Source organism: Pezoporus wallicus, unplaced genomic scaffold, assembly GCF_028554395.1.
Source record: "Pezoporus wallicus isolate ANWC-B61680 ecotype Strahan unplaced genomic scaffold, APGP_CSIRO_Pwel_v1 contig_3365, whole genome shotgun sequence".
Taxonomy (NCBI): Eukaryota; Metazoa; Chordata; class Aves; order Psittaciformes; family Psittacidae; genus Pezoporus; species Pezoporus wallicus.
In genome coordinates this window covers 258,989-280,811 of record NW_026640883.1, presented here as the reverse complement: position 1 = coordinate 280,811, position 21,823 = coordinate 258,989, and the positions used below count along the sequence as shown (strand labels likewise).

Sequence of the window (21,823 nt, the reverse complement as noted above, 5' to 3'; positions counted from 1 at the left end):
CTGCCTTTCCAGACCCAGCCCCTCCCTGGAAAGCATCAGGCTCAGTTAGACTAATACAAATTTTTAATGCACATATTAAATAAATATTTAAATCATTTCATATTCAATTTGTACACAACCAAAACAAAAATCCTCAAGGAAACAGGAAAAAAAACCCAAACAATCCAAAAAGGTTGGATGAAAAGTCACCCCTGGTTCTGGCTCCTATCCAGTGTCTTTGTTTGCCCTCCCCTGAAGAGTAATTGCTTTAACCCTTTGGAGAGAGCCACAGTCCCAGGGCAGCATGTGCAGAGCAGGGCTGGTTGGGGATGTTCACTCAAGAGATTTAATGATTCCTTTGGGGCTTTTTTCTCCTAAATAGAAAATTTGGCATCTGTCAAAACAGGAGTTTTGAAAGAAAACCTCTCCTTTCCTAGGAGGACAAGGACAGTGGTATTCCTCATTGAAGAGCAAACCTGGAAGAGATGGTTGACAATGGAAGTGCCAACCACAAACAATGTTACAACAAAACCAGCCTGAAGTGGTTCCATGGTAATTTGTAAACTTTTAATTTTATGGATGAAAACTTCCATCTGATTAAAAAAAAAAATATAGACAGGAAAAAAAAGATATCAATTTTTGGTGAGTTGTTCACATTTTCCACATGGAAAAAAAAACCCACCAGTTACCAGCCCACTCTACGGCAGCTATCAGCTACTGCCTCACCTTAGTAGTTTAAAACAAATCAAATACCAAAGATGCTCTCGTGGGTCAGAGGTACCAAGTTGGTTCAGGACTTTCTCTGGGGCATCCATCACCCCGTGCCCTCCTGAGAAAAAGTAAGTTGGGAGTTGTGAAGCCCACAGCATTTTTGGAAGGCTGACATTGGCTTCCAGCAACCCCTCACTCAGCCGAAGAAGGAGGTGCATCTAAGGAAGGAAAGCATCCAGTGGTCCTCACCCTGGGGCATTGCAGCCGGCCCTCACAGGCAGTGCCCCCACGTCACCCAGGCTGCTAAACCCACCTGGGAAGCCTCCAACCTCTTCTGACATAAATCCCCTCCCTTCAATTGTTTTCCAACCGCTCCAGCTTATCCAGTAAGCGTTAGTCCAGTTCATTTAAGTAGCACATCGCTCCCGGATTTGCATTTCCAGGTTTTCTTGTTCATTTTAAATGGTGTTATTTTTCCCCTCTAGAGCTACAAAACCAAAAAAAAAAATTACAAAATAAAGCATGACCCCAAACAGACTAGAACATATCTAAGTGAAAGGCTCTTCCCCCTTCACCAGTCTTTGAATGTTTCATTTCCTTTTAAAGCTGGAGTACAAAAATAGAGACTCTCATTTTTTTTGCCTTTTTTTGTTGTTTTTTTTTTTTTTTTGTAAAAACCACCCCCCCTCCCCCCCCCAATTATCAACAACTAGAGCAGGTAAGCTGTTATCCTCCCCCCTCTCCCCCCCTTTTTTTTTTGTTTTGTTTTTTTTAATACCCATATGGGAAAGTCTCTACATGTAAGTCCACCAAGCTCAGAGGAGATTTCCTCCAGGAGAGGTGCAGAGGCAGGCACATCAAGGGCCTGCCCTGGAGCTGGAGTTTCTAGTCCTTTTACTTCTCCGGTTGAAGGGGTAGTTGAGGAACTCAAAGCGCCTGTGGGGCTCGGTGGTCTGGTGGCCTTTGGGAAGCCTCTTCATGAAATGCACCTCCCGCTGGTGCTGCCGGGTCTTGGAGCCCTTGCGCGGGCGGCCCTTGCGGGTAAAGGCCATGTACCAGCCCTCATACTTGGCGTTCTGCAGCGCCGTGTAGTTGTTCTCCAGGACGATCTCCGTGAAGACACAGTCCTTGCCTTTGCCATTGCTCTGAGGAGGGGACAAAGGGGGATATGGGTGCTTGGTCAGAGGGGTTTCTTTCGCCCTCAAACTGGACTGAGCGGTGTGGTAGCAAGGTTTGCAGTTCTGGTGGCAGCCAAGAGCTCACTTTTCCCACTATTTCTAAAAGGCACTATTGCCCCAAATCTGCTTTTCCTTAGAAAACTGCAGGAAGCAGGCATGCTGCTCGCTGTGGCTCGTATCCCCATCATGATGCCAGCACTGGGCTGCAAGCCCAAACGCAGCTTCTCCCAGCCTTCACTTCCACTGCACCTATACAGTAGGATTTTTGCCCACTCCTATCCAGTCCCCATCCATGCCAGGGTCTTGATTCCCTTGCCAGCATGACCATAAGCAAAGTCTACATCTCAGTGGCTATTCACCCACCCATCCTAACCCCTCTGCAGTCTTCAATATAGGAGAGGCATCAAGGGGCTGGAGAACTGATGTGTGGTCCATGAGGATGATGCCAATAGATGCAGGTGGCAGGGAGCACAAAGGCAGTTGGGGGCTGAATTCCTCCCCATTACAGACATCAGCAAGACCAGGGAGGGAACCTGAGTCAACCAGCCTCAGGAAAGGAGCTGCCATAGAAAAGCCTCGCAGACAATCGCTGTTCCAGTAGGATGCTACACATCCAGCCCCTTTTGCTCCTCAGGAGGGTGCATGGAGGCTCAGAAGGAGCGTGACTAACCACCCGGCTTTGGGGCCAGCCCCACGGAGCATCTTAACATTCCTGGCACTTGTACCATGTAATCAGGGAGAATAGCCCAGCAATCCGCCTATTTGTTAGGGGAGATCCAAGGAATGCTCCCCACACAGCACCCGTCCGCCTCCCTCACTCCTGCCCTTCCCTCCTGCTGCCCAGGCTGCAGGACAGCTCATGCTCTGCCCTCCAAATGGGTGCTCCAGCTGAGCTCCCCGCACCCCCATCTCGCCTCCCCATCCCCATGGATGGGTTCCGTATTCAGTAAGAGCTCCTCTTCCAGCAATACTTTCTCAGTGCCCACAGCACTCCCCCAGCTTGCCCTGGACCCAGGACCCTACCTTGCCAATCAGCTTTCCCTTCTTGTTCATGCAGATGTAGAAACCTGTGGCTGCCCCCTTGATGCGCACACGGCTCCCAAAAGTGTCTGTCTCCACGATGAGCTTGGCTGGGGAGAGCAGTGGGAAGAAAGAGAGAGGGAGATCAGAGGGGCTCTGGGATGGGGCAGGAACAGGGATGGAGACCCCAGCGCTGTGCCCTGACATGGGACCCTATGGGCACGTGCTCTCTGGTGACTGTCAGAGAGAGCCCTAAAATCAGAGCACAAGGTGAAGAGCCAGCCTCAGCCCCTCTACCCTGTCACTGTGTCCCTGCGTGACCTTGGTCACATCCCTTTGCACCCTGAGCCTTGCTAGAGAGGGAATAGCTCTGCCTTGCCTCACTCTATAGAGCTCAGTGGCTCGGGTGCCACAAAGATGTCACAGGAGGCAGGGCACACAGCAGCCAGTGGAGAGCAAGGCAGCTGCGCTGCAAACCAAGGCAGCAAGGAGGCGGGCACCCTCTGGAAAAGCACAGCGTGCTGCCAGCTGTCCCCAGCCCAGGGGACACCACTCCATGTCTCCCTGCCGGGGCAGGGCTGCAGGAGGAGCAGTGACTTTGCAGCTGGCAGGGGAGGCGTGAAGGGTACGGCCATCCTTTTAATGCCTTTCACCTTTGCACGAGTCGAGAGGGCATATTGATTTGGTCTCGTTTTTTAATGGAGGCATCGATCGACTTCCGAAGGAACTATGCAAATCGCCGGGTCGATGGGCTGCCTATAAATAGACCTGTCACCTTCCCTCCCTGCCTTCGCCCTGGGAACCCGAGCCCTGAAGCCCATCCATCCCCAGGGAAGGGGGAGGATGGGGACAGGACATCCTTCTCTCCAGCCCTGCAGCTGCTGTCCCCAGAGCCAGCTCCTCTTCCCAGGGCAAGCCCCAGTGAGGATGGAAGCTACCCGTTCACACCTCACAAGGGCTGTGCCAAGCATCAAAGATTTACTGGTGGCACTGAAAAGCCAGCCAGGACTGTTCTGTCTCGCCACCGTCACCTCTTGCTCAGCATCAGCCATAGGCTGTTAATGTGCCACAAGTGAAATTTGGCAAGGAAATCAGAGCACAGCCTACAGAGCTTCCAAATCTATAGCCTTATTATGGGAATAAGCCCACTGATGCCTTATTTCTCCTTCCCAATCTCTGCACAAGGGCTGCTTGGTTCCTCAGGACTGTGGTCTGCCATGACTTGCACATCTCTACCCCAGAATGGTCAGTCACTGGAGACCCCCAGTGAGGGCAGCAATGTGGCTCTGGAGCAGGTGGCTTTGCAGGAGGATGCTTTGAATGGCAGAAGATGGCTGTGGGCACATGCACAAGCTAAAATGAGCCAAAGTCACACTCTGAGAGCAGCAAACTGCATTCTCTCTGTCTCTATGAGACCCCGATACTGCACTCTTCATGTCACGGGCACTGCTGAGGTCAATAGCACAAAGGCTGAGGGCACTGCTGGCTGCAGCCGAGTTGAGCAATGGAAAGGGCATTCTAAAATTTGCTGGGGCCGACTGATTTGGTGCTACTGGGCAAGCCAGGCTCAATACACATGCAGGCACCCTCTTCCCACACTCCTTCCTTGCCAATGTCACACTTCAGCATCTCATCCCCAAACTGCCCTGTGCCCAGAGCCACCAGGCAGGCACAGGCTTGGACTCGGAACTGAGACATTTAGGAAGAGCTAACTCTAGGCTGTGCCACACCAGCACCAACACCCAGAGCCTGGCACGCACCCAGCATCCCCAGAACCACCCACGGGAGCTGCGGCGCTCTGCAAACGCAGCACTGAGACAGTGACCCCCTATTTATCTATATTGGGGAAAGGGAGGGGGGGAATTGATCACGGAGGCAGTAAAAGGTTTGAGGAGAATTGATTTTTCTCTCCGAGACAGAAAGAGTGAGGAGGGAGGGACAGAGGAGGGTGGGAGGGAGCGGGGAGGCCCCAGTGAGCACAAAACCCTCCTTTAAAGATGCACATCCCATCTCTTTTGGCCTTTTTCTTTTTTTCCTCCTTTTCCCCCTCTTCAAAGAGCAGCTGTGATTTACAGCCCCCCAGCCGGGTTTGCTGCCCTGCACGAGCTCAGCCAGCATGTTCTGTCACCACCAGCCATGGAGGACAAGGACAACCTGTCCTCAGGGACCTGCACCCCTAGACTCATGCAGGCAAACCATGAACCCTGCAAATCCCATCGCCAGCCAGCGGAAAAGCCGGGGTGCAGATGAAACCAGCAAGTCAGCAGGGACCTGTGCCAGCATACCAGCCACAAACAGGGATTCAGTCCAGGCTGTGGCCAGTGGTGGTTTGCTCGGTGGCAAGCACAGCCCAGGAGGGATGAGCTGGGCTGCACCGGCTGCCCACCTTCCCTTAGAATTAAAAAAGTCAATCACATATTGACAATTAAGACAGATAACAGAGAACACCGGACTCCATGTTAAGTCGGCTGTAAAAATGTCAGTGTGGGGAAAGGGGTCATCTGCAAAAATAAATCAAGCCCTTTTACATGCCCACCCCCAAAAACGAGATAAAAAAAGCAGAAGGAAGGGCTCGGGGAGGGGGTTCTGCTGCAGCAGTGCATTTCTAAATAATGTTTTGGGGCAGTTTTCTTATTATTTTATTCCTTTATTTTTTGGGGGGGGGGCAGGGAGCTGAACATTTTCAATTCTATTCTTTCCCTTAAGTGACAGATTTATCCCAGTAAAATTATGTTTCATGCTCAAACTTTGAAGGGAAAGTGGCTACGTAAATACTGAAAAAATGCAGCGAGACACACTTGATCCCCCAACTGGACTGTGAAGAGGAGAAAGTATTCAGGAAATGTTAAAAAAGGTGAAAGTAAGAAGCGTTTTAATAGTTCTTCCAGACATGGGGGCCTCCCTAGAGATTCATATAGAACAATCCTGAACCTCTATTTTAACATTTACAGACTTGCAACTCTTTTAAAACTTTACATCTGAAAAACTGCTTGTTCTCTTTCTGGTTTAGATCAGTCTTCATTTTCCTCCTTAGCTCTTCAAATGCTTAACCTTTCTTTATTACGTTTTAATAGAGTTTTTCAAGCCACCACCAGTCCCCTCCTCCTGGCCTTATTTAAACCTGGTCGTTACTTAAATATGCACTAACAGCTTTTTAAAATCCAAGCATTATAGATCTAAAACAAGATGGGATTTTTTTTTGCTTGGGAAATTAGCTAATGCCCTTTCAAGCCGGAGCTGCTCCAGGGTGGGAATAATTCATTTGGAAGATTAATGCTGAATGTATGGAATACCATACAGATGCTGCGCTTGCACTGCTCGCATCCAGTGTGAAATTTTCAGCAAAGCAAAAGAAAACACCCACAAAAAAACAGAAGAGGAAGGAAGAAGAGCGTTTCTACTGATCTCCCCAAGCAAGAAAGGGAAATTGCAGCTAATACCAAAGAAAAACAGTCATAATTCCTACATAGGACACACACGAGTGCTACATAGTGCACTGATCCAGGTGCAGGATCAGGCCTCCCACAACCTGCCCAGCAGCTCTCTGGCCCCGCTGACCTCAGTGCAGCCTTTGACTATCCCAATGTGTCATTAGCACATGCTACCAAAGTATTTGGGCTTCGAGTGTCCCCAGCAGAGGGATTGGCCCCCCTGCCTCAGGGCTGGTGGAGATTTTGGGGAGGGGGTGCCAGAGCCACGGCATAACGCAGGCTTTTGTGCTTGTGAGTCCCTTTGCTTTGTCTCCACAGTATCATCACCCACAGCCAGCTGCCTCAGTGACCCTCTGCTTGGAATTTGTTTTGAGAAGGGAAAGATGGAGGGGACACATTGGGAAAATGATGCCACTTTGGACAATTCTAGCCTTGGGAAGCCTTCCAAAGCAACCGCGCACCCTTCCCCCCTGCCTTTTCTTTTTCAACTTTCCTTTCTATTTCTTTTCCAAAAGGAAGTCTCAGAGATTCCCAGTCTTACAAAGAGAGCTGGGCTGAAATGACCAATGTTGCTCATCACACCACAGCCCTGAGCCCTCTGAGTCAGGTGCAAAACAAGAATGAAAAAGAAAGGAGTAAAGCCCATCCTGCAGACACCGGTCTCCTCCTTCAAGCACAGAGAACCTGCCCTCACCTTGAATCACAGAGCCACTGATCGCTGACCCCTATGTTCTCCCTTTACAAGCCCCCACAAGCCGAACGATTTTAATGATTTCTGGCTAACAAACAGGACGGAAATCATCAATCGCTACGCTGGGCTGTGAACACCTCCCCAACTCCCCCCCTGCCCGCCCCATCGCGCATCCTTACCGTGCACATCCCCATCCTCTGCCATCGCATTGATTTTCTTGTTGTCCAAGATCTGCACATGTTTCCCGCTGGTCCGGCTGTACAGCTGGTAGGTACGGACGAGCCGCCGGCTGAGCTGGTCCGTCACCAGGCTCTGCTCCCTCACATGCTGTGTAAAATTAGGTGGGGACTGAACAGTTACCTTTAGGAAATTAAAAAATATACGACACACCATTATAATCTCTACTCCTCAGAGGGTCAAATGGGCTGAGCCGAGATTGCCGGCCTCCAGCCGGGCTTTGCAGAGAGGCGCGAAGCCGGGACCACAGTGCTACCTGCACCAGCAAAACCTCCCAGGGAGAAGGAGCATTAAGCTCTGGACACAGCAGCAAGAGCCCTTTACAGAGCCGTGCCCGCTACAGACATGCCTTAAGTAGTAGGATGCAAGTGACCTGGGAGCATGGCAGGGCTTGGTGACCCCAGGGCTCAGTGGGTGCCAGCTGGCACTGGGGTATCCAAGATGGGCATCAAAGCTTGGAGCTGGAAGGGATCCGGGGGGGGCATGCAGGGTGGCACTGGGCTGCCATCCTCAAGGGGCTGGCATGTTCATTCCACACATCTTGCCTCTGCAGGAGTGTACTGCTGCTCAGCTGCCCCAGATATATACCCTAGCTTCTGCCCCATCAATTGCAAAAGCTGTCTTTCCTCTTGGTCCCAGTGCTCTTTATTTGTTCCCAAACACCCCACTTATTAAACTCCTTATATACAGAGAAAGCAGAGCTACAAGGTATAACAATTACAAGAAAACCATGCCCCTGCCCAGGTATTTTGTGGCATAATAACCCAAGGATACCAACATGCTACCCATGCAAACACATGCCCTATCCACAGTCAGCTGCTTGGTGCCAGCAGTGGGGTTATCCCCAGCCCTGGCACACCAAACCCATTAGCCCTGAGCCCAACCCTTCCAGACCCGACACTGCTGCTACTGGGCTTTAAATGCTTTTCATGAGCAGCCAAACCTGCTCCCCCCCCTCAGCTCCGGCTCACGAGCTTGCACAGAAGTCTTTTTCCCCTCCTGGTCCCAAATCCCTCTTTTAAGTCTGGAAAGTTTCGCTGCTCCCTGACATTTATAAAGATGTATTCTGAGCAAATGTTAGGAGATAGCTCCTTTCAACATCAGAAGGTTGGGACTACCCCCTGCCACCCCCACGTCAAATGGGAAGGTTTCCTCCCGTCTTAAACAACAACAGAAAAACCCAATAAAAGCAAAAGCCACTGCTCTCCCAAAGCTGGCTTTATAGAGATATCTCCCCTTGACAATGTCATCTCTCTGCCTCCGCTTCTGCCTGTGCATGTGTGTTTCCTATAGACGGGTTTTGGATAATGCAGCAGGATTCTCTCCCCGGCTCTGATGAGGGTACCATGTGGAGGAGAGGTCATTAGCCATGCTGCTATTTGGTCTCCATCTCATACTCCAAAATATTACAGCTATGTTTTTATACAACTGCACACTCCCAGCGCTTCATTCCCTTCGCTTTTCGGCTGGAAACTTGATAATTTTTTCCCCCAAGCTTCCAGGAAAATAAAAAGAAGCAGCTTAAAGGGTATTTTAAACAAAGCTTCTGCACCTGTGATTTCGGGGGAAGGAGGACTTCACCCCGGTTTGAAGGCGCACTGCTCCCAGCGACGGGTCCCAGCGACTGGTATGCGGGTGTCGTACAAGCTCTACCCGGGCTGTTTAATCTATTCATGACACTTGTGTCTCTGGCGATACAAACCAGCGATGCTGAGGTCTGACAATTTTAAGCCGGATCAGAACTTGAGCCTTTTAGTGAGGTTTTGGTGGGGCTTCTTTTCCCCTTTTTAACTACTCTTTACTTTTGGGATGCAGTGCAGGAGAAAAATGCCACAACAGACAAGAGGAACGGGGGCATCCACAGTGACGTTTAAAGCTGGAACGGACGAGATATAAATCTGCTTAAAAATAACCCTGCGCAATTCCTTGAACCCCCGGATGCTCTCTGCCTCGCAGCCGGAGTCCTCCGCACCTTATTTTGTGTCTCGGGGGTTCCCCCCTCGGCCTCGGCTTTTTACAGCCGGGCTACTTTTGTCTCCTGGGTTTTCAACCGTTCCTCCTCCTTCCCTCCCTCCGTCCCTCCCTGCCGAGCCCGGGGCGCTCGGCGGCAGCGGCAGGGCACCCTCCATCCCCGGGAGGCGAACAAAGCCGGGCTGCCCAGCGGGCACTTACCTGGGCTTGCAAGCAGAGGACGAACAAGTGCATTAACCTGGGAGGTGAAAGAGAGAAAGCAGTAGAGAGGTGTGAACCGGAGCCGGGGGTTGGCTGCGGGCCCGGGGCGGGAGGGCCGGGGCTGCCGGTACTCACACGTAGCTGAAGAGCGAGGAGCAGGGGTCCATCGCGGCTCCGGTGCGGGGCCGGGAGTCCGGGGCCCGGCGACGGCGGGGAGCGCCCGAGGGAGTGCGGCGCAGCTCTGCCTCGGTTCCTCTCGCCCTGCGGCGCGTCCTCGCCCCGAGGAAAGGAGGGCACAAGCTGCTACAGAGGGGTAAGGCCCCCGCCAGCCCGCCCGCCCGCCCAGCCCCCGGGGCGCACGGCCGGCAGCCCCCCTCCGCGGGGTGCCCCCCGCCCCGCGGCCCCGCTGCCGCCCCGGGAGCCGGCGAGGCCGGCCCGCAGCCCCGACGGAGGGGCGGGCGCGGCCGGGGGAAGGCCGCCGCTGCCGTAGGGGGAAGCCCGTCCGGCCCTTCGGCCCCGCTCCCCGCCCCAGCCTGGCGGTACCTGCCGAGCGGAGGGGCGGCGGGCCAGGTATCGCCGGGCTCGGGGCTGGCACTAAGGGCCGGGCTCCGCGGCCAGCCGCCGGCGGGACGCCCTCCTCGCCCCGTGCCTCAGTTTCTCCATCCGTAAAGCGAGGTTTAAGGGCTGGGAGGGAGGAGAAGAAAGGGGCGGCGGGACCGCGGTTCCCCCGCTGTGGGTTCGCTGCTCCGCGGGCGCGTTGTGGATTGGGACCGAGCGGGTGAGCCCTCCCTGGACGTGCCAGACGTTAAAAGGATTACCGGGGGGATGGAGGAGTTTCGAGGGGGAGCGAGGCTGAGCAAATACCGCAGCCGGGGCGGGGAACGGGCAGCGGGACCCCCCCCCCTCCCCGCGCGCATCCCCGCCTGGTGCTTACCTGGTGGGGCGGGCGGGAGCCCTTAGGGCCGGCGGTGCGGGGCCATGGGGCCGAGCGGCAGCAGCGGCGGGACGGGGCTCAGCCCCGCAGCCCGGGCAGGGCCGCCGAGGGCTGCATTGTTCCGGCGAGCCCCGGCGCTCCCGGCCCCGCCACCTGTTGCGCACCGGGGCGGGGGCTGCAGCGGGGTTGCGGCGGGCGGCCCCCGGGGCCGGTACCTGGCCGGGGCCGGCGCCGCCTGCTCGGCGCTGAGTGACAGCTGCTAATTTGCCGACCGTGCCCCGCTGCCGGTCCCCGCGCTCCCCGCGCCCTCCTTTATCTTATCAGAGCCCATAATTACAATTGCTATTTTGTTTCCTCGAATCAGCAATCAGCGCTATCTGCCGCCGCTGGAGAGGCAGCTCCTGTCAGCCGGCCTGAGTGACAGAGCGGCGGGCTGCACCGCCGCACACGCACACAGCCCTGCACACGCCTGTGCAGCCCTCCTGCACACGCATGCATGCACGCAGCCCTCACACACACACCCGTGCAGACCTTCCCTGCACTCACATACAGCCTTTTCCATTCAGCCCTCTTCATCACATTCACACCCCTCACAAACACAGACCCCCAATACACATGCAGCACTTTGCACCCTCCAGCACAGACACACACGCTCCTCTTTGCTTCCCCTTACACCCAAAATACACCCCTCTCACCTAGCACACATAGGCACATGCCAGCTGCAGTCACAGGACATTTCTGTCTCTCACACACACACTGACATACAGCTCACGTTTTCCTCCTTGCTCTGGCACCCACCAGCCCCAGACACGTGCCCTGGGCCTCTGCCCACTCTGCATTTCACCCCAAAACACTGCCTACAGTCACCTCCCGGGATGGATCTCTCAGGGATGCTGAGAGTCTCACCTGATCTTGCACAGCATTGTCACTGTCAGGGGGTGCTGCAGGCAGGCAGTGGAGCCTGGGCACTGCCCCATCCCTGGGCTGGCCCCACAGGGCTCAAGGAGAAAACTAGCCCCTGCATCAGTATACTCAGCTAGCACAGCACAGGGCAGGCAACTGCCTTGTTCTGGCCAAAATCTCCCACGAAATCTGTCCCTTGTGCATTTCCCTTCCCTTTCTCTCACTGCAAAAGGCTGGAAGGACGTTTCTGAGGGATTTTCCTGCATGTCAAAAGAAGTCTTGGGCCAAGCCTTTGGGAGCACCACAGAAACAGGGAGAAGAGGTACTGAAGGTGTTCAGCTGAAGCAGGAGCAGGTTTCCATGGGAAGCACACAGTCAGCTCATCAGTCCGGCACATGCTCAGGAGAAAAACCCTCTGTGTCAGGCTGTGGGGACAGCTGATGTGCCACAGAATGGGTGAGGTGGGTCCCCATATCCACCTCTCCAGGTTGCCTAAGAAAAAACAGGCAAAACCAGAGCAGGCAGTTCTTAGATATTCCCAATGCCCAAATTCAGGCAATCCTTCTTTTTTATATAGAAAAAAGAACAAAGGTATTTAGGTACTGCCTATTTTCCAGATGCTGCTCTTTCTCACCAGTGGCAACCCCTGCTTTACCCCTGGTGGGCGCAGTGTCGGACTGTGCATTACCCTGTATGCTGCACACCATGTTCAACACCACCGTGTCCAGAACAGCCCAGGCTGCCTTAAACAGGGAGATTTATGGTGCCCTGTATGGGGTCAGAGGCAGCAGCGAGCTGACAGCGCCGCGTGCCCCCTGCCCTCAGCAAACAGGCTCAAGTGCCAGTCATGGCTGTAATCAAGCTGCTGCGGGATCACCCAGGGGTGGCCACACTTCTCCTGACAGCGGATGACAGACGATGCTCCTGCCAACCTTCCTCGGCCCACAGCCAAAGCCTCCACAGCTCCCATCCTACCCCACCTTTGGGCAAGGGAGAGACACAAGCAGGTTGGTGATGGCAGCATCACGGCTGCGGGGCTCATCCCACCTCTGCTCCTGCCTTGGCTCCCTTGCAGGAAGGTCGGGTGTACAGAGGCATTTGCCTTCTTCCGTCAGTGTTTCCCAACCCACCATGGGGTCACCCGTGTTTACATCCAAAATGACAACTTCCCCCCTTTTGTTTTTTAAGTAAAAAGTAAACCTTTTTGGGAAAGCCTCTCTCCTGTGCAAGGCAGCACAAGGGATGTCAGCTTGACTCTCAGCTCCTTTGCAGGCTATTGGAGGTAAGCCCATGGGGTGAGGGTCCCCTCCATCCCCAGGCGCTGAAGCTAGATGGTTTGTCTGTCTCTCCTGCAGAGCAGAGAAACCCCAGCCCTGCACTCCTGAGACCAGCTGCTATGGAGCTGGTGGGAGAAATCCCCTCCTGGCAGAAAGACCTGGGGACCTGCTGTGTCCCCAGAGCTCCAGGCAGCCATCAGGCTGTGATCCCTGGAGGAGGCTACCAGCATGGTCCCATCAGGTCCCACCCTGGTGCTCCACTGCTCCATTACCTTCTTCAGCAGATAGGCTGGGCTGGCACAGGAGTGTGTTACCCTCAGAGAATAGCTCATGTGTTTTACATCCTTCAGGGATGTTAAATGCTGCAGATGAAGCATCAAACACCAGAGATGTGAACTGCGGCCCTCTCACCCCTTTTTCCATAAAGCTGAGGGTGCCACAGGGCTGCAACACCAAGAAGCAGGAGCTAAGAGAGGAACCAGGACATGGAGATGTCTGTCCCAGTCTGCTGGGGGTCCGGGCTTCCTCGCAAACCTTCCCCCTTGCACCCACATAAAGCCTCCTGGCGGCTGGGAACCATAGGGGCAGCTCCTGGAGCAGCCTAAACTGCAGTGTGGCAGAGAGCAGACTGGGAGAGGATTTGAGGGAACGGAGGAGACAGCAGGACAGCAATTGTGAGAACTTGGAGGGGGCTGCCTGTGTCACTGGACAGCAGAGGCTGAAGAGAGAGCAGGGGCTGCTATGGGGGCTTCTCCCCATTCTCCTTGTGACCCTCAGCACTACATCCCACACCCAGGAGCCCCCCGGCACCATCCCTGCTCTCTCCCAGGATGTCCGTTTGCACATCTGCAGGACACAGACAGGTCCCAACTCCAGCTTCCAGCCTGCTTCTTCTAGGGCATCACCCCTGTCTGGCCCAGGCCAGGTCAGAAGTGGTCCACAGACGGTCCTCTCCTCCTGCAGGGCAATGCAAGCCCCTGCTCTCCATGAGAGGCCAAAGCCAGCAAGGTGTAGCTGTCAGCAGCTCCTCCCTGAGCATCAGCCTAAAACCTCCCCACTGGCATCAATTTCAGAAAGGCAAAGCCAAGGAAAGCAACACAAACCCTAGCTTTGGGGGGAACCTGTCCAAAGTGGGTGAGTGGAGACAAGGGCAAACTGGGACTTCACATCACAAGAGGAGGCTGGAAGGATTTGTGGTGAGGAGGAGCCAGAAAAACACTCACAGGAGATGGCTTGAACATCTTTTTACTAGAGGAAATGATCAGTCGGAAGAGCAGCCAGGACATTGCTGCCACCCGCAGAGAAGGACCGGCAGGCACAGCTCCCTGCTCCTGTCAGGACAGGGACATAGACAGGACCACAGCGCTAATCCCGACTGATGGAGGAGAGCAGCACCTGCAACGGCACGCACTGCAACACTGAGCCTGCTGGAGGGCGAGGAGATCTGCCTCTGCAGGCACACGGGCTCCGGGAGACTGCAGCGGAGATGCCTTTGAACGAGAACAGGCAGTGTAGGCAGTGGGGTGGCTGGCATGGGGCCGGGCTTAGCGCAAAGAAGAGGACACCAGAGCGCGGGTAGCACTGTCCTGCACCCAAGCATCTCCCCTCCAACACCATATGATGGAGAGCCATGATTACCAGGATCCTGTAGCAGTTTACAGCCATGCCTGGAGGATGCTTGGCCACAAGGCAGGTTTTGCCCCCACCAAAATAAACATGTGGAGGCTTCCCAGCAGAGCCAGAGGGATGCTAACCCATTCCATCCTCACCCTTCCCAGCCCCACGGCCCAGCACCCCCAGCCCTGCCTGCTGATCCTTCACAAAGGGACCACAGCATTAATGGGGCGTTTCAGAGGCAACGGCAGCTCCTCCATGGCTGAGCAGCACAGAGCAGCCTGGGGCGATCCCACCACTCACCATTAACCTGCCCCCCTCCCGAAGGGAAGGAACTTGGCCAAACCCCACCGGGATGTGTTACATGGGAATGACCTTGTCTTCGCTACCCACAGCGCCAAGGTAGCCCCGGGACAAACGAGGAGCGGGGAGGGCAGACGGAGCCCACTCACAATTAATTCTCTTCTCTATTCAATTACTAGCAGCAGTTTTGTGGGTGGTGGGAACTCAAGGCCAGGAGACTACCCCCGTGTTCTGGTCACAGCCCCTTGGAGCTGTGCCCACCCCTGTGTGGGACAAACCTGGGTGATATGACCCTGTTAGGGCCCTCTGCAGCAGTCTGCTCCCACAGCTTTGTTTCAGGGAACTGGGCTCCCTCCTCTGCCCTTTGGAGACCATTTCATCGCCTCCTGCTCCTCCTGCCCAGCAGCTTTCTTGAAACGTGGCCTTTGGTTCCATAACTTCAGGCTGAGCTCCTGGAAGTGCCAATATTGGCTCCATCACCCCCTGGTGATCCTGTGCTGCCTTCCCAGGCAGTGATGCTCCTGTGGATCAGAGGAGTCGAATCTAGGCTCTGCTTTCCATCCAGGCTGGGTGATTTGGAGGAGAGCTCGCCACTCACATCAGCAGGGCTACTAGTATGGTAGGGGCATCCTTGGGTGGCTCAGCATACAACAGCTTCACTCCTGGTCCCAGACAGAGCAGAAGTTCGTCCAGGGCAGTCCATGGATGCACGGATGGATTTGCCATTGGTATCAAGCCTCCGCCTCGTGGCTACATTTGGCTCTGATGAGATCAGTGTTTTTTTTCATCTCTGACACCCACACCCACACCCACACCCACTGCATGGAAGAGGCTCGGAGGTGAGCCAGGTACATAGGTAAAGATCTGGCATAGCCTGGCAGGGCCAGGAGCCTTGTGGAGGGCACTGAAGGGGAGGTGCACTCCCAGACTGCATCCATCTGCGTGGAGAGAGAACTGGGATGGCCCTGCAGCCACCCAGCTTGGGAAAGGGTCCGCACTGAGTCCCACAGCAGGGTTTGAGTTAGGCAAGCTAGAAACAAAGACTGAAGGCTCCCAGTGAGGGCAGTTGATGTGGGAGCATCTCAGCAAGAAGGGGGCACGCCCGGCCCTGCACCGTTTAAACCCAAGGTTGAGCTTTTTTGTACAAATCTGCTCTGCATCTAACGGGGGTCAACGACTGAGCAACCTGAGCAGGAATGGCCATGCCACATGTGCACCGGAAAGGGGTGAGACACACGGACATGTGGGTGAGGATGTGTGTGCCCGTGTGTTTAGCCAGCTCCACCTAATCTGACCTCACTGCACAGACCAAACAGCATCTCCAAGACCTGGTCCCAAGGCATTCCCTGCTGGCACAACTTCCCCAGCACTGTGGCCCCAGCCCAAGCAGCAGCGCCCTCCTCAGGGTCCCCAGCCACACACCATCAGGGGGAGCTGGGAAGGGGGGTCACAGCCAGGCTGGGTGGGAGGAGGCCACCCAGGAGGTTGGGAGCCATCACTCAGTGCTGGGGGTCACTGTCCTTCCTGTGGGACAGGCTCAGAGGCTCCTTCTGGCCACGAGGATCTGAGGCAGAGATGCAAAACGCCGGCCCTTTGCTGCTCAGCTCCAGCCTCAGCTCCCTCAGCTGGGTCAGGCAACATGGCTTTGGTTTGGGTTCTCTTAGGAGAGGACCCCTGTTCCCCATGTGCAGGATGGGAAGGTGGTTAAGGCTAAAACCAACGGCAGTGGCTGGGGGGGGGGGGGGGGGGGGGTCTGTCCATCAGCTGTAACTCTACCTTCGTTTGTTTGCTTACAGCATCCACCCAAAATGCCCATGTGTGTCTGCGGGCCCCTGTGTCAGTGGCAGCTGAACTGCTGACCCCAGGAGTTTGCAAAACACCAGGGTTATGGCCCCTTTGACATCCCAGCCCTGCAGAGCTGCAGCTCCTCCTGACCCTGGCCCTGGGGAGCCAGCCCCTGTGACACCCACATGGCTCTGGGGGGACAGGAGGAGGTGGCAGGGCCAGCAAGAGTGAACCGCATAGAAGTGGTGAGGTGGGCATGCTCCCCATGGCACCTGCTGCTCCCCCAGCTTGACTGCAGCCCCTCACCTTGATGGCCATTCCTATGGACCCCCCTGTATCCCTTGTCCAAGCCCAGCCCTCCTGCTCCTGTCAGCCCTATAGCTCCCACCCCTGCTGGGCTGGCACAGGGACCATGCCCCTCTCCAGCTCCCATACCCAGGGCCATGTCTGGTCTTTGTGCCACCCTGCACACCTCTGTTTAGGGAAGGTGTGGAACATGTGGTCCCAGGCATAACCACAGCCAGAGACTGCAGACAGCCTGTAACTTGTTTCTCCCAGGCACAAGCTATAGCAGGGGACTTCACACCATCCCGGATCATAGTCATGGCATGCACAAGACTCCCACCATGGTGTTAACACCTTCTCCGGGGTGTACAGGGATGGGTCAGGGTTGCAGGGAGCCAGCCTAGGCACAGGAGCAAGCACACAGGGGATTCAGATGGGGGTTGAGAGCCCTCCAAAGATTCTACTCCCACTTTTTCCTCAGTAGCCAAAACCTCATCTCCTGAGGGCCCAGCTCCATCACTAGACCATGCTGCCTTCCCCCATGAACTGATCACCAGGTCTAGCAGCGTAGACCTGCCACAGACAAGATCCCAGTTCCCTATGCTCCCCTCATCCTCTGCTCTGCTTGCCAGCAACAACCATTCATATCCAGCCCCAAAAATCTTGCACACTGGAGTTTGGGGGTTTCCACCTCCAAAAGAGCCTGTCAGGAGAACAGGAGGCACGGAGGGAGAATGGGTTGTCCCACAGCCCCTGTGCAGAGCCATTACCAGTAAGGACACCACGGAGGCCACATCCTGCCCATCCAGCCTAAGGCTCTGTCACTGGCAGCACTGGGAACAGAGGACCACAAGGTCCCTGCACTCCCTGCAGCAATGTGCCTCCCTGACCAGACCCTGTCCCCCGGCTGCACCCTGGCAGGGATGTGTAGCCAGCAGCGACCTCCATGCATCTCTGCTGTTGCTGTGGAGCAGAGTCGCTGACACCACCCTGATGTGGGGCTGCGCTGGGGATGTGGGAGGGATGGAGCGGGATGGCTGTGGTGGAGCCTCACCCTGCCTGACTTGCACGGGGCTCTCTATCACATCCCAACCATGTTCACTTCTAGCACATGCTTTGTGCGTCTGTGAGTTCAAACCATGGCACAACCCCTGCTCCAGTGTCACCCCGTGCTCCTCCAACACCTTCTGCTGTGCATGCACTGCAGACCATCAAGCCACAGCTGCTGCAGCAGCACCTTCATGGAGACACGCACCCTCACCTTGTATTCTGGGAAGCGCTGTGAAGCTGGGGACACGTGTCCCCACTGCAAGTAGACACACTGAGCAGCTATCACAGCCTGGCCATGAGCAACCTCCGGTGTTGGGATGTGCAGCTGGGAGGAGCCATGGTAAATCAGCCACTGGCACCCACTGCGGAGCCAAGAGCTGCCTCTTCTCCTGCAGAGCAGCAGGTGGGATGAACACCAAGGCACCTGGGGAAGACCCAGCACATGAATGAGCACCAGCAAGCAGGAGATGAGCCAGGAACTGAGTTTCAGCTTCTCCATCACATAGGGCTGCTCCCACACAGCGCACCAGAAGTACTTCCCTCTGCAAGGCACCTTGATGGGAAAAAGACGGGAATTATCAGCAGCCTGGCCCTTCCAGATACTGCTGCTTCCTTTTTTGGCTGCAATGCTCAGCTCTGCCCTAACCTTTAAGATGGGGTGAGGCAATAGCAGAGGTACCTGTGCCCGCTGCCTGGCGGGACAGGACGGGGATAGCAGAATCAGCTAACACCGCAGAGAACAGGACACCTTGTCCTGGTTTACGCTGCCATGGAGGTGCCATGCACCCCACAGCTTTCTGCCCCATCTCACAGAGCCCCTGCACCCTGTGATAATGGGGATGCTGCATCTCCAGGGGTGTCCCAGTGTTCCCCCGCAGCCCGGGCAGGGACAGTGTCACCCCAGTTCAGTGTGGGAAGCGGCAACACGGAGCTCATGGAGCAGGGGACCAGCCCCACCTACAGCACGGTTACAGCTCTCTCAGCTGCCTTGGGGCTGTGTTCCCAGCCTTGGAGATTTGAAACCCAGCAAGGAAACTGTCAGGGCAGGATGGCTGGGGCATCACAAGGAAAACCGCTCCCTGGCCACACTCAGCAGAGCAGCTCCACATCCTGCTCTGCCATTCCTGAACAAGTAACTCAAACCTGACCTCTGAAACCAGAGCATCCTCTGGGAGCCAAACCCTGGTGCAGCGGGGCTTGTACCTGGGCCAGACCCTGCAGTGAGCAGCCCAAGTCTCTAACTGGGTACAGCAGAGTGGTTTGGGAGGGCTATGGAGAGTGCAGCAGTGTGGATGCATGGCTGTGGTGTTCATGCATGGTGACCCCCAAAATGAGCCATGCTACAGCCACATTTCTTTGCCGCATGGCCCAGTCAGGGTCAGGGTTCCCACTGCTGCTGGAGCAGAGAGGGATCCATGCCCAGTAAGGTCAGCATGCAGAGCACTGAATGCAGCAGAAAGGAGGGATGCTCAGAGCCAACCACCTCCCAGAGCAACCCCAGAGCCATCACCTGGGTTGGTGCATCATTTGGCTGCTTGGGTACCAGCATCTCCACCACCCCATGGGAGAGCGAGGGGTCCTGAACCCTTATATGTACTTCCAGCATGGGGAGCCCACACATGTATGCAGACACACAACTCTTCCCCCCACCCTATGCCAAATAAGGCAGCCCTCACACCAGGAGCCCCACGCTTCACTCCCCATGCACAGAGAACCTCCTGCCCCCCACCATCCTTGAGCACCCCCCAGCCTGGCCATGTCTGAGCTCACCTGCTCTTAGACAGCCCTGTTTGTTTGCCCAAGGTATTTGCAGCCGGGGGCACCTGCTTTGATACCATCAGCTCCGCGAAGGAAGCTGCTCACCTAGCGTGACCCCTGTAATCCCATCCTTCCCCATTAAGCGCTGTGTGTGAGTGCATCCTCCCTCCCAGCCTCCTGCCATCTCAGCATTTCCCTCCCTCTCCCCAGCCTGAGCACATCAAGGCTGTGACATTGCTGAGGAGGGGGGAGCAAATCCCCCCACGTCACTTTGAAAGGGGCCTGGCAGTGCCAACACCCCCAGCCCCTGCCATTGCCCCCTCTGGGACTGGGGCGTTCTCCCTCCCCTGTCACCACCCTGTGGCAGTGCTGGGGACTCAGCAAGGCCTTAGGCTGGGCTGATCCTGCAGTGGGGTGGACAAAACTGGTCTCTTGGTGCCTCCTGCCACCAGCACCATGTCCCCTATGGTGCCACCTTTGCCCACTGGCAGGTCTGTCTGTCCTGTCACAGCACCTTGTCCCAGCTACCTAGATGCCCCTAAGGAAACCATCTCCTTCTACTCTTTAAGAGGTCAAATGCTCATTCCTGTTACCCAATACTGTCTCTCCCACCCTGTATGAAGCAGCCATACCCCATTGCCAGGCCAAGCTGTGCCCACTCCCTCCCCACAGGGCTCTGAGCCAGCTGCTCCCCCAGCATACCCTTCCAGGAGCACTTTGTTAAAGATGATGTACTGGCTCTTACCTCCCCTGAGCCGAGCTGCTCCTCCACTGAGAGCAAGCAGAACCCAGGCCCAGCAGATAAATTAGCCCTGATCCCTTTCTGTGCACAATTAGGGAGATCTGCGGGGTTGTGTGTGCACCAACCCTAGCAGGAGCTGGGCACCATCCCAGCACTGACAAAGCCACAGCTCTGTTCACTACAACCATAGAATCACACAATGGTTAGGGCTGGAAAGGACCTTCAGGCCAGTTAGCACCAACCCCCCTGCCATGGGCAGGGAAACTACCCTGAACTCCCCTCCTGCACCATCAGCGCAGGGCACTGGTGGGCTGTGCCCTGCCAACACCTCTCACACACGCATCCAGCCCTCGGCAGAGCACTCCTTCATCTCTTCTCTCAGCAAGGCTGCTAAATTGCCCCGCTTCCCCTAAACTTTCCTAGAGCAGTGCTATTTGCCTGGGGATCGAGCAGTGCACAGACCACCATCCCCAGGCACGCTATTGTCCCAGGAGAAGGGTACTTCCCTGGGGATGTGACCTCTCCCAGCCAGCACCCATCCTTCCCGCAGGGCCAGACCCAGGCACTCTGCTCCATCCCGGCACCAGTGCTAGGTGCCCTTTGCATTCCAGGACCGGCAGCCAGGCAGGGAGAGGCAAGGACAGAGGCCGGGCTGGCCGCGCTGCCCGCCTGCCACCTAGCGGTGCAACAACAGCCCTCAGCGGCAAGGGGCACCAAAGCTCCCCTCCGTGCTGGCCAAGGGCGGTTTGGGTCCGTAAGGGAACAGTGGGGAGGTGGAGAGATGCTACACAAGCCCCAGAAGAGAGAACTGGCCCAGCTCACAATGTGGGACAGAGCCTGAGCTGAGGATCCACCCTGGAGGATTTCCTCTGGAGTCTGTGCAGGTGAGAAACAAACTGTCCCGACAGAGCCAGCAAGGCAGAACAGTACATGGCGCTTTTTTGGGGACAACAGCCAATATAGGATTGAGACAGGCATCAACCCGTGGGCTAGGGATCATAAAGTCATAGAACCATAAAAAAATAGCTTGGGTTGGAAGAGACCTTCAAAGGTCACCTAGTCCAACCCCCCTGCAATGAGCAGGGACATCTTGAACTACATCAGGCTGTCCAGAAGCACATCCAGGCTGGCCTTGAGTGTCTCCAGGGATGGTGAGTCCACCACCTCTCTGGGCAACCTGTGCCAGTGTTTTACCACCCTCATTGTAAAAAATTTCTTCCTCAGGTCCAGCCTGAATGTCCCTTTTTAGTTTAAAATCATCACCCCTCATCCCATCACAACAGACCTTGCTAAAAAGTCTCTCCCCATCTTTCTTTATAGGCTCCCATGTTACAAGAATGGCAGATGAGATGCATGGAAACTGTCAGGGAAATATTTAAGGAGGACCGGTCCCCAGGGATGAGAGGTCCCACCTGACTGAAGCACAGAAAGGATGAAACCCTCTCCAGATACCCAGACATAGGAGACACAACGCCCCTGCAAAGGCCTGAGCTCAGACCTGCCCCATGCCCTGCAGGCACCGGTGTGTCACCCATCCACAGGACACTGCTCAGCTGAGAGCAACGCAGTCAAGACTTTACCATGACAGTGCCCAGCACGAGGGCCTGAACCAAGAGGGTGTTGCTAAGCTGTCACCTCTGAGAGCACACATGGAGCTGGTCCCTGCCCCATATAGCTACCAGCACCTCTGCCTCTTCCCTGGGTAGCCTGGATGCCTCACTGAGCTGGGCCCATGAAGCACGAGCGTGCAGAG

At 55.6% G+C, this 21,823-nt stretch overlaps 1 protein-coding gene across 2 annotated transcripts; it reads right to left on the bottom strand.

The window, feature by feature from the left end:
• Positions 1–1,538: 1,538 nt before the first annotated feature.
• FGF8 (fibroblast growth factor 8) lies at positions 1,539–10,858 on the bottom strand. 2 transcript variants are annotated; one of them, XM_057421000.1, is made up of 6 exons: positions 10,354–10,858; positions 9,555–9,692; positions 9,420–9,456; positions 7,190–7,370; positions 2,892–2,998; positions 1,539–1,835 (listed from the first exon to the last, which is right to left on the bottom strand). In XM_057421000.1, the coding sequence occupies exons 2-6, from the start codon at positions 9,584–9,586 to the stop codon at positions 1,548–1,550; spliced, it is 645 nt and encodes a 214-aa protein (XP_057276983.1). In that variant the 5' UTR covers positions 9,587–9,692; positions 10,354–10,858; the 3' UTR covers positions 1,539–1,547. The 2 variants fall into 2 exon arrangements, with proteins under 2 accessions (XP_057276983.1, XP_057276984.1); XM_057421001.1 differs by having other exon boundaries at positions 7,190–7,337.
• Between the last annotated feature and the right edge of the window lie 10,965 nt (positions 10,859–21,823).